The sequence below is a fragment of the Rhinichthys klamathensis genome, unplaced genomic scaffold (assembly GCF_029890125.1).
Source record: "Rhinichthys klamathensis goyatoka isolate OS25496 unplaced genomic scaffold, OSU_Roscu_1.1 h1tg000103l_1, whole genome shotgun sequence".
Lineage (NCBI taxonomy): Eukaryota > Metazoa > Chordata > Actinopteri > Cypriniformes > Leuciscidae > Rhinichthys > Rhinichthys klamathensis.
The window spans coordinates 1,378,374-1,395,626 of record NW_026606642.1 but is presented as its reverse complement, the minus strand read 5'-3'; the positions used below and the strand labels follow the sequence as shown (position 1 = coordinate 1,395,626).

The following is a 17,253-nucleotide window of genomic DNA, read 5'->3' as shown; positions in this document are numbered from 1 at the left end:
CCACTAATGCCAACATAATTTTCAAGTCTATGTAAAAGAATATTGTGGTCAATGGTATCAAATGCAGCACTAAGATCGAGTAACACTAATAGAGAGATACAACCAAGATCGGATGATAAGAGCAAATCATTTGTGACTCTGATGAGAGCTGTCTCAGTACTATGGTATGGTCTAAATCCTGACTGGTGTGTGAAGTGATTCGCGCAAACATGAAAGCATTGACGTTGATCGTGGGGAATATTCCCTTCGAAAACAAACTCAGCCACTGTGTCTTCAGCGGTTCGGATTTAGGAACATTAAAATGACTGCTGTGTTCGTTATTACACCTAAGAACAGAACACCACAATCGCTTAGGCACCATTCTGCTCCAGTGTATCAACAATGACGAACTATGATTGACATCTCACTCACGAGCAAGGGCGGGTCTGTGTTGAAACGCTGCTGTCAATCAACATTCGTGGGAGGGGCGTGAGAGCTTGTGACGTCACACGCTCGAACGGCTCGATTTGAGACAGGGGAAAACATATAAGGAGATTAAAACAAAACCACTGCATGGATTTTTATCATTTTATGATGGTTGTGTACAGGCACTGCCAACACACATTTCAGTACAATCAACTTGTAAAAGTGCATGTACCATTATATGACCCCTTTAAACAATTTTCTTTGAAATAAAACAATACAATATAAATAAATTGTACCTACTAGCCAGCTATCACTGAAATTGATGTCCTGACACCGGTCTCTATGACAGCCTGTAAACACCAATATTAATAATAATAATTAATGTGGGAGTCTTTTATCTGAAAACTTGAAGGCTCTCTTACCTGTCAATCATTTTGTGCATTCTGATTGGCTGACAGTGACAGGTCTTTGAGACATGTTTTTTGAGCAAGTGGTGCTCACTGCAGTCTCAAATGAATCAGCTCCTTCTCTCTGGATGTCTAATGAGGTGGAGACATAGAGTTGTGGGTAGGGTTAGGGTGTGATTGGATATTTTAGCTCCACCCATTAGGCCCACATTACATTTGCTCCTCCTTGCTGGATGTCTAGTGAGGAGGAGCTAAACACAAGCTCCATTTGCTCTGCAGTGAGCAGCTTCCCGAGAGTAAGTGTGGTTGAAGGGGCGTGATCTAATTCAGTTCGGTGGAAGTTAACAGAATAGTTAAAACTTTTAACTGCTTGTTGTCTACACATCTTTACCGCGCTCAGATACTTAAGTGTAACTATTTCAGACCACTGAACTGTTGAAGAAAATGTTGTGCACATTTGCTTTTTGCTGTCTGTGTTGTTGCTGTCTGGTTGGTGAGTTACAAACATGTTTTATGATTTATAGTAGGATGTTATTTGTGTGGAACTCTAATGAACTTCAGTTCCACCGTTAATGAGTAAAAACATTTTACTCATGTAACTTATAAGACTAAAGCAAAAGGTAAAATGTTAACTATGTGAAGGTGTGAACTCAGATCTGTGTTTTCCACTCTGCCATTTATTTCCCATGATGCTGTTTCTATCTTTCTACTTTCTCAAAGTTTGTAATAATTTCAAAACCCCTTCAAACTTCAGTTAAAGCTTCATTAAAGCAACTTAAAGTTGAATGTGTGACTGAGAGACTGTTTCTGTGTGTTCTTCAGGAGTGTTTGCTGGTACAGATGAACTGAAGTCAGTTTCAGTGATGGAGGGAAATTCAGTCTCTCTAAACTCTAGTCTCACTGAAATACAGAAAGATGAAGAGATATTCTGGACATTTGGAACTAACGGGCCTCTTATAGCTAAAACCAATGGCGTGAAAAATACGATCCCTGATAATCTTGATGGGAGATTCAGAGACAGACTGAAGCTGGACAAGAAGACTGGATCTCTGACCATCACGAACATCACAACTGATCATGCTGGAGTTTATGAAGTTAAGATCAGCCGCAGCAGCTCATCGTCTACATACAGATTCACTGTTACTGTCTATGGTGAGTAGAGAAATACAGCTCACTATTATATATTACAGATGTGGCATTTTATTGTTATAATTAAGATGATTCAACTTTATTGTTATTGTACAAGTATAGATCTTATGAAATATAAAAATGGGGGATGGGGTCTTGCACTAGACATTATGCAGTTTGTTCAAATGCTTTCAGTGGTGATCAGGATCTGGAAGGGATAGTTTATCTATTGTCTTCTCAAAATTAAAGAGACATTTGGGCATTTTTATTATTCTTCAACTTTGCCATGAGAGTCTATAGCAGCTCAAAAAATAATATGGATGAAAGCTGTGAAAGTTGGCATGATGATTGATGAGGGTCTGAAAAGTCTCCAGACCAACTTTAGGGTCTTTCAGTCATATAACACCACAGACTCATCCAATTTCAAAGTTGATAACTTTGCATAGAAACATTGGCCTAATTACATTAAATACACTTTGATTTGTTGCCTTTTTTGGATGTTAATGTTTTTTTTTTTCATTGCTCCTCTTTTCTCCAGTCTTCCCCACAAGTGTCTCCAGGATGTTTCTTGGCAAAACTTTGGTGTATTTAAACTAAACTTGGTATTTATTGTGTTCATACCTGTGTGTTCACTACAGCCACTTGAAATCATTTTTCTTATTCAATATACAAGAGCAGCAGTGCTTTTGTGTAATGACTCTCAACTGCATATGCCAGTTTTGAAAGATGTTGGAAGTGTGGCTCAGTGGATAGACCTTAGCATTGGGTTGTGGGTTTTAATCTCACACTGTGTTAAGATATGCCTCTATTCATTTGATTCTTTGCATTGTGCTTTGTGAAATGTAGGTCATGCATGGCCTCATAATTAATTTGTATTTCTCTGTTCTTTCATGTTTTTTAGCTCCTCTGCCTGTCATTAGCAGTAACTCTTCAGACTGTTCCTCACCATCAGGATCATCAGTGTCCAGATGTGTGCTGCTGTGTTCAGTGGTAAATGTGAGTGATGCGACTCTCTCCTGGTACAAAGGAAACAGTGTATTGTCCAACATCAGTGTGTCTGATCTCAGCATCAGTCTCTCTCTACCTCTGGAGATTGAGTGTCTGGATGATTCCTACAGCTGTGTGGTGGCTTCTTCATTCACCAACTGGACCACACATCTCAACACTGAACTCTGCCAGACATGTCCAGGTATGTCAGCAGTTATTCTATGTTATGTTATTGGACACTTACTCTTTCTAGTTTTTCGATGATTATTCTCAGGAGAAATTCTATTTCAAAAAAACTTTTTAAGCAAGTTTAACTTCACTTTACTGTCAACTTATCTTACCTTTTCTATCTGCTTAGATACTTTCATTGAAAAAGAGGGTTCCCCCACCCCCTCTATTTCTTGGTTTTGTGTCAGAGACCTGGTATCCCTCTTTTGTCGTGCTTTCATGTTGTCATGTTTTGTGTGAAAACGTGGCTTATGAGTGTCCTCAAAAGCTGCGTGTTCATGTCTTGTTTTGTTGGGACACATGGCTGGTGATTTGTGTTTGCTGGCCATGTGCTCATATGTTTGGTGTGAGCACATGGCTTGTCATGTAAGGCTTGTTCGACTTCATGCAGCTCTGCGCAGACCGTTTGGCGGCTGACTTGAAGCAGTGCATGCCGGTTAGAAATTTCGCCCGACTTGGGCTGCGTTCCAGTCCACTTTTAGACACGCACTTGCGAACTTCCCTAAGCACTTCCCCTCGGGGGAATCCCTGCCGCCATTTTAAAGTGCGTTCCACTTCGTGAAGTGGACGAGGGAAGTTTATATGGACTGACACTCGTTCCCTCGATTTAGACCGAGGGAGCGAGTCTACTTCATATGTACACTTCGGACACCATATGTCCCACAATGCAGTACGATTGTGACGTCTCCACAGATTTCGTCTAATCACAACCACAACAAACAACTCTGATATATTAATTATATTTTTTTAATTTAAAACAACCCAAACAGACCTATATACATTTGGATGCTGCATTAAACAAATTCTTAAAGTGAACATTTTTTAAAATAATAAATCAACTCCATAGCTGATTCCAAGTGATCAAGGGTTGAGGACGTTCCAGTTCAGCCCATTGCAGTTTCCGCCAGTAGTGGCACTCGTGCAACGCAAGCAATGACGTACATCCGAGTGAACGAGACGGAGGGAAGTTAGCAAGTGAAGGGCATAACGATTTTGGACTGGAACGTAGCCTTGATACAGCGCCGACGCCACGTGACTGTGACGTATGCCATCAAAGTACCGCGAGAGCGATTCGAGAGTAGCCGGAGAACTCAGCCAGCGCAGCTTCTGAAGAGCGTCTGCTCTGGGCTGCACGAGCTCTGATGACGACACAGCTGTTCCACGATTGGCCGGATTCACCGCATGACAACGATCACGTGCGTTTTGTTTATTCTCACACCTTTAGTTCCACTGAAGCTCGCAAATCAGGTTTTTTATAGCAGTAAACACTCTTTTCATGTAGTCGCGGACTCGGGATGTTATATTGTGTCATGTTTATCAAAATAAAACTGATTAAAAAACGTCAACTCCACTTCATTGATAGTAGCTACTATCTAAATTATAGGCTTATGTTTAACTTTATTCTTGTTAAAACAGACACTGTATGAAGCAGTACATAAAGTTTTGAATGAAAATGTCTCTGAAACATCTTTGTTTTTGGCAAATATTGTATTTGGCAAATAACACCACGGGAACCAGAAAGTGTCCGACTTCACGTCTGTTTGCAGCTCCTCCTCGCCTGCATGCGGCTACTCTCGCCAATCGCTTTCATCCAGCCGAGGCCGATGTCGAACACACCTTATGGCTACGTTTACACAAAGCCGGGTATTTGGAGAAACAAATATTTCCCACCCCTCCGTTTTCAATAATAACGTTGTGCACACACCCTCATAAATACGCCGTCGAGCGCCATCATAACTAGGCCAAACTTATGGGCGGCACTGTAGGGAGAAGGATAAAGCCATGCAAGCCAATCAGAATCCTCAGAATCGACAAGAGAGAACCTAAAACCCCGTTTCTCCCAGTTGACATGACAACACAACCAGCGTTTTCAGAAATCTCCCCTTTGGCCGGAGTTTTTAGAAATATTAGTTTTCGTGATAAAAACGTTTTCGAGTAAATGAGAGGCCAAACCGCAGGGAAATATCTGCGTTTTCCCTTCGTGTAAACGGGGCCGATGTTTCATTGAGCCATGTGCTCTCCTGTTGATTGTCTAACCCCTCCCATCTTGTTACCTGATTATTGATTAATTTGCCTCCCTCGTTACCTCCTTTGTTTGCTCTCCCTATTCATTCTCCTTGTGTTTGCAGTCTTGTGCTGGTTTGTCGTCGTATGTACACTGTGTGCTTCCCTACTGTCAAGTCGGTATTCCCCCTCGGGGTAATTTTGTTTGTATTTTGTTTTATTTTTTATTAAAATAAAGCCCATCAACTTTGCATTTTAGCCATCGCTTCTTTCACCACCCCAAACCTGACAGCACATCCAATGGAAATCACAGGGAGTGTTCAGGAAACCATTTTCAAGTAATTTTGCAATTCAATTTTGTTCCACTAGTGGTGCAGAAATTACACACTTAAAGGATTAGTTAACTTTTAAAAAAACTTTTGCTGATGATTTACTCACCCCCATGTCATCCAAGATGTCCATGTCTTTCTTTCTTCAGTCGAAAAGAAATTAAGGTTTTTGATGAAAACATTCCAGGATTTTTCTCCATATAATGCACTTTACTGGGCACCAAACGGTTCAAGGTCCAAATGACAGTTTCAGTGCAAACTGCAAACTGTTCAAATGGTTTTAAATGACACCAGACAATGAATAAGGGTCTTATCAAGCGAAACGATCGCTCATTTAAAAAAAAAGAAAAAAAAAAGTTTAAGTTTTATAAGCTCACATGCTCGCCTTGCTCTGTTCTGTGTAACTGTCCTGTTCGAACATGTTCATCAAAATGAACAAATCTTTTTCCGAGTCAATTCGTTCATTTCGGTCGTTAAATGAATCAAATGACTCGAAAAAAGATTTGTTCATTTTGATGAACGAGTTCGAACAGGAGAGTCACGAACGTGCATCACAGAACAGAGCAAGGCGAGCATTTGAGCTTATAAAACTTAAACTTTGTTATTTATTTTTTAAATGAGCGATCGTTTCGCTTGATAAGACCCTTATTCATCGTCTGGTGTCGTTTAAAGCCCTTTGAACAGTTTGCAGTTTGCACTGAAACTGTCTTTTGGACCTTGAACCGTTTGGTGCCCAGTAAAGTGCATTATATGGAGAAAAATCCTGGAATGTTTTCATCAAAAACCGTAATTTCTTTTCGACTGAAGAAAGAAAGACATGGACATCTTGGATGACATGGGGGTGAGTAAATCATCAGCAAAAGTTTTTTTTAAAGTGAACTACTCCTTTAAAGGGCATATTGCAGGGGATTTTTTGTACAAAATGAGTATATAACCTTGTATGAAAATATCAAATGAAAAGTTTTAAAATGCGTTTTTTTTCAACATTGCGTCATATTACGCCATGAGAGCGAGTCGTTTGCTGGGCTTTGCATTTGCTCAGCAGATTTTGGTTGGTATTCAGTGGGAGCGGTTGTGATTTAGTGTGTTTTAGTTTTGTTATTGTATTTCAATTTATCATCACCATCATGGTAAATTAGTGTGTTTGTGGAGGTTGCAAAAACTCCAGCCTGTCAGGACATCGAGTCCACAGGTTCCTTACAAGAAAAAGGACGGCGCTATCTTCCGTGCCTGTGTGCATTTTGTGCAGGTGAAGAGACGGGACTTCACTTCTGCATCTGCTTCGAAAAAGCGTTCACTTTAGACCGGTGATATGGAGTTCACATGTGGGTTCAGACATCAAGCCTCAAAGCCTGGGTGCAGAGTCAGACACTGCACATCAAGTCTGGGGTGACATTCTCCACTAAGGCCCAGTATGCTCCCACCTCTCTGCTCCACTGAATTTCCTCAGCTGTCAACATGGCCTCGCATAAGCACCTATGAAGCGGAAATGTGTATCGGGAAAATGTTTATCTCCCTCTCCCTCACCTGCGGTAATGAGAAACCGCTATATCACATAACGTTAGTGTGGATGAATGTTAACGAATCTGTGACATACACCTGATTAAAGCTTTTTAGTTTATGTTATTGGTAAATATCAATACTCCTAGATGACCAATACTAGCTTTGCTATTGCCTGATACATGATAATAATCTGTACAATATTGTGATCTGAGCAGTGTTACATATCGTCAGCTTACGTATGTGTATGTATATACTGTATATCTATAAGCTAACACTGGTCTCTCACCAAGACACCTGCCCGGTTTTCCTCACACTACAACTCAATTTGTCTCCTCTGACCATTGTTCTGTCTAATCCTGGCCTGTCCCTGCTCTCTTGGCCGCATATCAGGCTCATAATTGTATGGCTGTGGTCCGTCATACGAGTAAACATTTACAATTTCCTCAGCGCCCGAACTGTCATTGCGATCCATTTGTTTCCTATTGGCCGCTCTCCCTCCCGTTACGGCACTTCCGGCTTGGAATTTTCAGATGCAGAAGTAAAATTTTCTCACAAAAACGGCTCCAGAAGCATATAGCATATTTTATAAGTATATATTTAAAGAAAATCTATTTCCTACATTATTTTTCTTTATATTAACTCAAGGGGGCTAGGGGTGTCGTAATATACCGGTATTGACGATAATCGTGATATTCAAAGCTTGAAATATCGACATTGTGTTAATTTAGAGCGTGGCAATATACCGGTATTCGCGATAACCACGATGTTTAAAATTAATAGGGCTTTTATGATAACATGACACGTATCCTCTCCAGCGCCAGTTGAGGTGGCAGTATTGCACCCGCTGACATCTATCAAATGAGAAGACACAGCGCGCGCCCGCGCAGCCACTCTGTTATGGGAGTTCTTCGGCTTCAAAGAAAACAGCACTTTAAAGGGGGTCGCACACCGGACGAGAAGCGCAGAGAATTCTTTAAAATTCAAACACATTATTTTCTAGGAGTTTACACACACCACCCGCACCATTCGGCGTCTATCCGCGACGCCCAGCAATGGCTCGGATTTACAGTGAGATTCTCAAATCATTCAGTTAACGGATGCGCTCTGACTGAGGTAAAGTGTTCAGACTGCAGACTGGCAATGATTGTATTAATTGTACAGTACAATCATAACATAGTACAGACATGATCTTAACTTCATAATGTCCTTAAACATAACAATTTTGCTGGCCATGAACTGAGAAAGTGCGCGTCCGGTGTGCTACACGCGACGCGGCGCGGAGCTGCGCTTCTCGTCCGGTGTGCGACCCCCTTAAGCCCAATCTGCAGAATGTGTAGCCACCAACCTTTTTACCCATCTCCGTGTCCATCACCCTGCGGATTACGCTATTTTACAGAGAGTAAATTGCGATTATTTTACTAGTCATGGAATGGGAAATGTGACATTAAAGGTGCTCTAAGCGATGTCACACGTTTTTTAGGCCAAAACATTTTTTGTCACATACAGCAAACATCTCCTCACTATCCACTGGCTGCCTGTCCCCTGAACACACTGTAAAGAAACGCGATCTCTGTAGACAGCCCAGGCTCCACAAACAGCAACAAAAGCAAACTGCGGCGACCCGCTCCCCGAAACATAACAAACTGTTCCAGCCAATGACCGACAAGAAGGGTTTGGGGGCGGGGTTTGGGGGGTTAGTGTGCGGATGAGGAGGAGGGAGGGTCTAGCTAGCCTCCGTTTTGTTTGACAATAGTTCGAACGTCAACAAGAAGTGATGTCACCCAGGATCGCTTAGAGAACCTTTAACCTGTTAACAGCGGGTTTTTGTTTTCATGTTTAAATAAAGGGTGATTATTAAGTACCCCGTTTTCTTTACTCGTCTTATTTTTGTATTTACACTTGATTTGTTTTGTTCAAATCTGCATGACTTGCACCGGCGCAACAATAGGTTTAAGAGCTTTTCAGTTCTTCAGGAAACATTCAGACAGTGTTTCGCTCCAGTTTGAAACCAGATATACTTCACATGCTTGTCTTACTTCACAAAAATGTGCATTCAAATACAAGAACGCAAGAAGTAAAAATGCAAAAAAAGAAAAATTAAATAAACAAAGTAAAAATTAATTTGACTGATTTGACTTTTTTTCCCCCAAGGTTTCTATAGATATCGCGATAAATCGATATCGTGAATTATTTTGGCCTCAATAACCATGGTGTGAAAAATCTAACATTGTGCAGCCCTAAAGGGGGCTTTAACCTGCAATATACCCTTTAACCCATCGGTTCCCAACAGGGGGGTCGCGGCCCACAAGGGGGCCTCAGCGAGCTCTGTGGGGGGTCGCGTCATATTTTGAAAGGTTTGAGCAATGAGCATTAAATAAAAGTCCTTAACTTTTTTTTGTTCAAAATGTACATAATGAGCGAGTTCATCATGAATCCATTTCCCAATCCGTGTTTTTGTCTTATCCTGAACCACTATGGTACACCTATAATAAGTGTTTACATTGGGACTATTTTACACTGGTTCGGATCGCTGCCGCTGCGGAGTTGCCCAGTACCTGCGTGACTCGTCATAGACGTACACACACAGAGAGATGTAGTTCCGGCTACAATGTTCTTCCGAAAGACGCATTATTCTGTTAATAAATGCAAGTTTATTATCGCTCGCTATAGCGCCAAAAGCGTAAAAATAAAGCCTCACATTGATAAAGCCTCACAAATAACATGCAAGTATTGAGGCCCCAGACAACAGTCATTTAGTAATAGCCTTTATTCTTTTTTTTTACACACCAGTGTGAATATTTTTGTTTTTGCATTTCAAATATAGGGCCAATTTATAGGCTTTCCCTAGGCTTACGTTTTTAAATTACAAAGGGCCTACTGATGTTTTTGTAATTATATTTTCAATATTATAGGCTATTATTTGTGCATAAACATATCGTTTGTTTGAGAAAAAAAAAAAACATATTTTGTCATCCTTGCTGCAAGCTTACAAGAGCGATAATATCATTAAATGTGAAGGGGGGCCCTAAAATATTTTCTTGGGAAAAAGGGGGTCTCAGACAAAAACGGTTGGGAACCACTGCTTTAACCTGTTAACTGTGTAGCGGAAATGAGTTCGTTTTGGGGAAATTATTTAACTCAAATGGGGAATATTATTCATTAGATAATGAATATGTAATCGCATACATAAATTAAATTATCCCGAATAGGGAATGGACTAAACATTACCATATATGAATAATTAACACGATTGATCGTAGTAATTATTGATACATAGGTCAGTTAAGTCAGATTAATTTTCAGAGTAAATTTACATGTGATTCCAAATTAGTTTGTCATGCATTTCGTTTCGTCCTGCGAACCGGAGATGAAAACTTCCTTATATCACAAGATTACCTGCCTGTATACCGAGTGAATACTTTCCGCTGGCCACACGGAAGTATCTGCTCGTATACAGCACTTTCAGATGTTTAAAATAGTTAACCGAGTTAGAGCTTTGGTAACTGACAGATCTTTGACATATTACAGAGACTTCAATCATGGGACAATGAGACAGATTTGATTCAAAGGATTACGGAATTTAATAACACAATACTAAAGGTTATATAGACTACTGAAAATCACGCAGGAGTAAATAATATGCATATCAAAACAAACAATTAATACAGGATTGCAATATGACGTATTTAAAAGAGACAGTTAGAGTGAGAGGGAGGTGAGAGAGAGAGAGAGTGAGGGTGTGTGAGAGTGAGAGAAGAGAGAGAGAGAATGACAGAACAGTTCAAAACAGTTCAACAGAGACCAAAGGATTCGGATATTAATCTAGACAGCTTTAAGCAGCACTTAATTGAGATTTGTACGTTACTTGGTTTAAACACGGTCCCTTTGTGTTGAGTTGCGTTACAAAGGCAGCGTGGTTGGAGTTGTCTGGCACGTCTTCGGTAGGAGGCAGATGTTTGCGATTGCTTCAGCTGCGGCCCGTACGAGAGGCGATTAATCTTAAACTTGTTTCGTTCTTGAATGAAACCGAACTATCAACTGAGGTAGATCGAAAGAAAGCAACTTAGATTTAAAACAAAGTAGAAAAACGACGAAGAAGGAAAACTCCGGCTGGAGTTTAGCAGGAAAGTTTAGGCATCTCTCTCTGGCGTAGGAAACTGCACAGAGGATAAGGTGGCGGTCTATTTTGAAGGGGGAAGGGACACGCCTTTTCACGTGTTTGAGCCAATCGTTTGCAGGAGGGCGGGTCGGCAGACCTTGTGATTCACGCCCTCCCGGATCATGTGCATAGGGGATAAAACTTGTTGAAATACACTTCTAAACTAGTATTAATAAAAGCATGCATCATATTACATTTTGGGTTGATGATTCAATCTTCTTGGATTATTCTGATTACAACCATACCAAGTTCGGCATTCCTAGGGCTTAGTGAAATGCAGATACATGACTTTTCTGTGATTAAGCGGATATTAAATTGATCACATATCATAAAAGCTTACAGTTATACCAGTTTTGTCATCAGGGAATCATGAAAACACAACCACAAAACATTATACATTTACAAAAGGGGATTTTTGATCCCATGTGTTCAGAGTATTTCGTGTGTGTTCATGCGTGTTCAAAAGTTCAACCAGCGCTGGTCACGCGGTGAACTTTTGGTCATCTTCTGTTCTGTGTGCTTCGAATTTGATGAGTTTAACAACGGCTACAATGGCCCGTTGTCTAATCTCACAATTCTCTTCTGTGTGTGTGTAAGCGAAAAACCCCAAAGGGGCTTCCACGTGTGTGCGCTTATCTGAATGGACAATGTTCGTCTTGTCACCTTCGGAGGGGTTCTTCCACGTGATCTGCCTTTTGGTCATGTGTCTTGATCAAATGTGGTAAGCGGGGTATTGTTTAGTCATTAGAGAAAAGCGCCACGGGGCACTTGTACCGGTAATTCAATTAAGTCCAAACACCATTTGCTTTGTGAGCAGTGCGTGGAGAGATAAGAACTTGTGGAAATCAGTGATTTAATCAAAATGGCAGATGGCATCTGCTTTTTGTCACAGTCGCTAAATGGGAAGAATGCAAAAACAGCAGTTTAAGAAAATGGCAGATCTGACCATGGCTACAACTGTCACCCCCCTTTTTTTGAATATACATGAAAATGCACATTTCGAACATAAATGGTTGTAATTCAAGAATGCTTTGGAATATAGACGTAAGATTGGTCTTGTTTTAAAGAAGACATTTGGCAGATTTATGTAAATTAAGAAAGTGAAACAGAAAAATAGTTATAGAAGTTTGAGTTTATGGAAATGTACAATGTAAAAAAATTAATGATTCATATTTTATATAAAATATATATTTTCAAAACCTGGGCTACTTTGTAAACTGCAGAAAAATCAAAGCCAAAAATCTGAACAAGTTGTGTTTCAAATTTTAGGTTGATATCTCAAAAAATAAGCTTTCAGTGAGATTTTGTTTGGGCGGAGTACCGAACGCTCAACCAGACTCCATTACTGCCCATATAACGGCGCCTCCATTTCCATATGTGTTTTGAGTAATATGAACCATTATTTCCACAATTTTCATACAATTTATGAAGTAGAGATCCTATTCAGAAGTAGAATGGGAAGTTTGGCAGATTTTGATATGAATTCAACCTCTAATAAACACATAAAAAAGAACACGCATGTGCGTCATAGCTCGCTGCCACATCACAAATGGTGAATTTATTATTTTTTTCTTTATATTTAAAACATTTTCAGACCTTTTTTTTTCTAAAATAATTGAATGGATGCTATCTTTTGAACTCTTGGCATGAAAACAAACTAGGTTTCTACAATTTTGTTCATGATTTTTCATGTTCATTGCTATTTCAAAATAAAGGTCTGAACACGTCTTAGGAGTATGAAAATATTCTTGTTGCAAATTGATAAATTACGGCTCCTCTGTAATTTATTTTGAAAATCAATCACCAAATATGGAAACTAGAGATTGTAAGCTTTCAAATGATATATAGATTGTCAATATTACTTATGGTTTTTACTAAGATATTATTGTTTTAAAAATATAATGGCAAACGTCCCGCCTGTGGGACGGTGACAAATGCAGTATTTTGTCCCTCTCAGGTGAAATGCTGCTGTTGTCCAAATCTTCTGTTCTGATTCATATTGTTCTTTTATTTCCTCAGACTGTGTTTTCTGTTGTCATGTTTCTGAAGCTGTCACCCGATTGGTCATCTCTGCTCTGGTGGGTGTGGCTGCTGCCTGTATTGTGGTGTACGACATTACATCCAGAAAACAGGAGAGAACATAACAGACATCATCATCATCATCATCATCAGACCCTCACAGATTAATCATATAATGTCACATTGTGAGGAGAAGGAGGACGACGAGGGAATGGGGCTTTGCCAGATTTTTTTTTTTTTAAATTCACAACACAAACTGAGACTAATAGGATTGCTGGGTTATTTTAACTCTATGGTTTTCTTTGGTTTATGTTTTCTTATTAGCATTACTATTAAGTATTGCTTATTACTCTATGTGCATTAATCTGTGCATGTGGCAAAGTTTAACAGCATTTAGTAGCAGGGAAGTATCGCTGTTTTTAAAATAATGTAGCTTTTCAGTGTTTACAGTATTTTATTAAAGGTACAATATGTAATAATTTTCGCCACCAGGGGTCGCTAACCTCTTACAATAACCAACATTTCATCTACCGAACTAACATTACACACAAGTGCTAAATTACTACTCACACAGGTCAGTTTATTAGACGAATTAAACTTGAGGTAACGCAGCGCTGTTTCACTTGCTCTAACAGTTACACTATCACACTAAACGGCATTTGAGTTTGTTGAAAATTGTTAGTTAGGTTGTTTGATGGCTGTGTGAGACTAGCAGTAAGCTCAACATTAAATAACATACAGATCATATTCTAACATTTCATCAGGTTTAACTAAATAACACTGATTAGTTGTATCATGTACATTTGCTCACCTGTCTAATAAAGTACATGCAACACTCAAGTCGAGTCAAAGTCATGTCCAGTCGAAGTTAGTCGCGGAGCTCTCGACATCTCGAAAGATGTTGATCTTCGTTTTAGTCCTCTTTTTGTCTCAAAGTCTGCTTGCCATGGTCCATAATGTTTGACCAAAACAACAACAGCGTGAGCGTCCTGCTAGGCATAACCCAGTTGTCCACGTCTGTCACCATGGTTACTATGGCAGTACGAGCGGAAACCATAGACGGCGGAAACCGAGTGTAACGCGGATATGACGCCATTGACTGGCGACTCCCAGCTCACCCCTGCTCACACGTCCCGTTTCCTTGGTTAAAATGGCAATTTTCTCATGATTTAAAAATATTTGGAAACATTTGGAATATTGTAAGTTATCAACTTAAAGGAGAACTCCGGTCAATTTTAACATTGAGCTCATTCTTTTGTAAATTTGGAGTGCTGTCAGTACAGAGAACAACGACAAAAATCGGTGTTGCCTACACCGTGTTATCCTCTTTTTAAAATTTGCACCCTGTTGACTTAAATGGGGCAAGTTTTAAACCTGCTTTTAGCCTCTTAACAACCTTAATGTGTCTTTACAAGTGCACAGCCATGTGAGTGACTTTATTCAGAGTGAACATTGTGAATCTGACTGCAGTAGATGTGAAAGATATGAATAAAAGTGATGTTCAATTAGCCAGCGCACATACCGTATTTATACCCCCACCACCACCAATCACATTTTTGGTCGGACATCATCACATCTTTGTATACATTTTTATTTATTTAAATCAGTAGGCCTAAGCTACAGGACATCGTCTTTCAAAACATGACCTGTGCGAAAGAGAAAAAAAAAATATTAATGTGTCATTGTACCCAGCACTTTTGTACCCTCCACTTCCGAATGCGTCTCTGTCCCCAGCACATTTCAAACCAAACTGACGCCCATGGCTCAATGTTAAAATTGACCGGAGTTCTCCTTTAACAAAATATATAACACTGGCCTTGTGATTTTGGGATATTTGAATGCAAAAATATTACATATTGTACCTTTAAGTGAGGTATTGTTGTCAAGGCACTCTCCTTCAGACTGTGCCCCTCTGCTTTCACCCATTGTGAAATTGTCATGTTTTCCATTGCTATTAAAATTTATTTTGGAAAGATCAAGAGAAAAAACTTGACCAGTGTTAATATGTGACGGGTAGCAAAACATCCACTGAGAAACTGAGGAGCTGGTATCTAAATTGGGACTTCGGCATTTTATAGTCGTCAAGTTAATAGAAAATTACATGGATCGATCTTTCTTTATGTCAATTGTAGCATTGACATGTCAAACTTTTTAACATAACATAATCAGTAAACACATCAGTAAATTATTTAGGGGGCACTTTAACTTTTGTAAGACAGGAAGAACTCTCTCTCTCTGAGAAAACAAAGGAAGTCAACATCTGAACTCTCTTGCTATGAGTACATGATCCCATTCAAGACATGATCGCACTTAAGTTGATCGCCTCCAAATTCCCCTTCCCCATTTCATCTCCCTCTCATGCTGATATCACCTGAAATTCACCCGAAATATAAATGGTTTAATGTGAACAATTATCATTCAACACTATACATGTTTGGTATCATTTGAAATGTCTCAGTGCCACTGTCTGGTAGGCTACAAAGGTTTTATCTCCACCGAAGTAAACCAAAAGGTAATAAGGTTTTTAAGAGTTTAGAGATATATTGCTTCCAGAGGAGGGTGCATCCTTTAGGCAAATTGCATCCTGCTCTCAAAAGGTGTAAATTCGGAGTTGCCGGTTGCCGCCGAACCGTGTCATAGCTTATTACCATAAAGTTGATTTCAACTCTCCTCGCCGCTCTCACCGTCCAAGACCCGCCGGAGCTCGCCGCCGGCTCTCACTGAAAATGAATGACTTCCGGCCACTTTAAAGCTCTCGGCGGAGAAGGTGTGAACGCACAGAAAGATCATCTCTGGTTCAGGGCGCGGCTCAGAAACACTCAGAGAAAAGAGGACTTTAATAACTCTACGGAGTATCTACTATCCAACACTCATCGCTACATCAACATGAAGAGCGTGCTTATACGTGTTCTTTTCTTATTATTTGCGACCGGTAAGTGATTGTTTTTTTTTTTTAAATAAACATAGCTGCAGCACTTTCGTTTTCTACACACTAGAAATGAGCATTTTCTTTTCAATATTTTCTTCAAAATTTAACAACTGTGATCACTAGCTGTAGGACATACTTTGTAATAGTGCACAATAACAATGACTAGCCTACACTATATTTTAGTACTAAACATATTTTAGTTTAATCAAGTAACTAAAATTAATAGAAAAAAATAAAATAGTTTTTCAAAATTAAATATAATTGTAAAAAAAAAAGTGTAGTACACTCAATGAAATAATGGATATGAAATCGAAGTCAAATTCCTTATTTTATTGTTAAAGGTGACTTTTTAAACCTTTTTTAAACCATATGAAATTGGAAATTAATTCAATGATTTTTTTTCATAAGAGAGAAGACATTTAGTTTGGCAGAACCAGTTTGCCACATCTTTAAAATCAGTATTGTAAAGGGGATTTTTTCCTTTAGCTTGGAATGATGCTGGAAAGGTTGGAAAGGTTATTCATCTACATAAAAATGCAGCACTGGGTTTTAATGGTCATTATAGTCGACCAATAAGTTGGCTACCAGTTCTTAGCAAAGTTAAAAATGATAGTTTGTGAAGAAATTCAATTATTCCTTAAGGAGAAAAATTTGCTCTCTAATTTTCAGCATGCATATTGTGAGAGCACATATTGATGACAATAACTTAGTAGGAGCAGTATTTCTAGATTTTACAAATTAATGTCACATATAGGCTACTGTACAATGGTTTAAAAGTAAACTGTCTAACGGGACACAATGTGTATTTTATAATGGAAGTTGTGAAAGAGATGCAATGTGGTGGACCTCAAGGAAATTGTTTAGATGCACCGATTACAATTTTCTAGGCCGATTCCGATTTTCATTGAGTTTGACTTGCCGATTTTAGCCGATTTTTTATTTTCAATAACACAAATATTTATTTTCTATATATATTTTTTTATAAAACACCATATACTTTTACCCAAACACAATAAGATAAACAAGTTTAAATGGGTAAATTTTCTATAAATATTTGCTATAGAGTCTTTCTTTTCTTTTCTGACATAGCCTACTCCAGTTCCTTTTAAAACACACGACATGCAAATTCAGTGCATTTTGGGCACTTTTTGTGTG

The 17,253-nt window shown here is 39.2% G+C and overlaps 2 protein-coding genes across 2 annotated transcripts in view; both read left to right on the top strand.

Annotated features, from left to right (window-relative positions):
* Nucleotides 1-1,210: 1,210 nt before the first annotated feature.
* On the top strand, nucleotides 1,211-13,389 carry LOC130086910 (uncharacterized). Its single transcript, XM_056253139.1, has 4 exons — nucleotides 1,211-1,305; nucleotides 1,635-1,964; nucleotides 2,842-3,129; nucleotides 13,170-13,389. Exons 1-4 carry the CDS (start codon nucleotides 1,257-1,259, stop codon nucleotides 13,292-13,294), a joined length of 792 nt encoding a protein of 263 aa, XP_056109114.1. The 5' UTR covers nucleotides 1,211-1,256; the 3' UTR covers nucleotides 13,295-13,389.
* Nucleotides 13,390-15,963: 2,574 nt separating this feature from the next.
* LOC130086893 (uncharacterized) overlaps nucleotides 15,964-17,253 on the top strand; it is an 832,515-nt gene continuing 831,225 nt past the window's right edge. Inside the window, exon 1 of the mRNA XM_056253114.1 lies at nucleotides 15,964-16,101. Coding sequence (XP_056109089.1) covers nucleotides 16,056-16,101 — 46 coding nt within the window. The 5' untranslated portion in view covers nucleotides 15,964-16,055. The remainder of the gene's footprint in view (nucleotides 16,102-17,253) is intronic.

Bases quoted from the DNA above. Each gene is read 5' to 3' on its own strand.
- LOC130086910 (XM_056253139.1), top strand. From the start codon at position 1,257: ATGTTGTGCACATTTGCTTTTTGCTGTCTGTGTTGTTGCTGTCTGGTT. The intron at 1,306-1,634 runs GTGAGTTACAAA...TGTGTTCTTCAG, and splicing joins GTGTTGTTGCTGTCTGGTTG to GAGTGTTTGCTGGTACAGAT. The intron at 1,965-2,841 runs GTGAGTAGAGAA...CATGTTTTTTAG, and splicing joins ATTCACTGTTACTGTCTATG to CTCCTCTGCCTGTCATTAGC.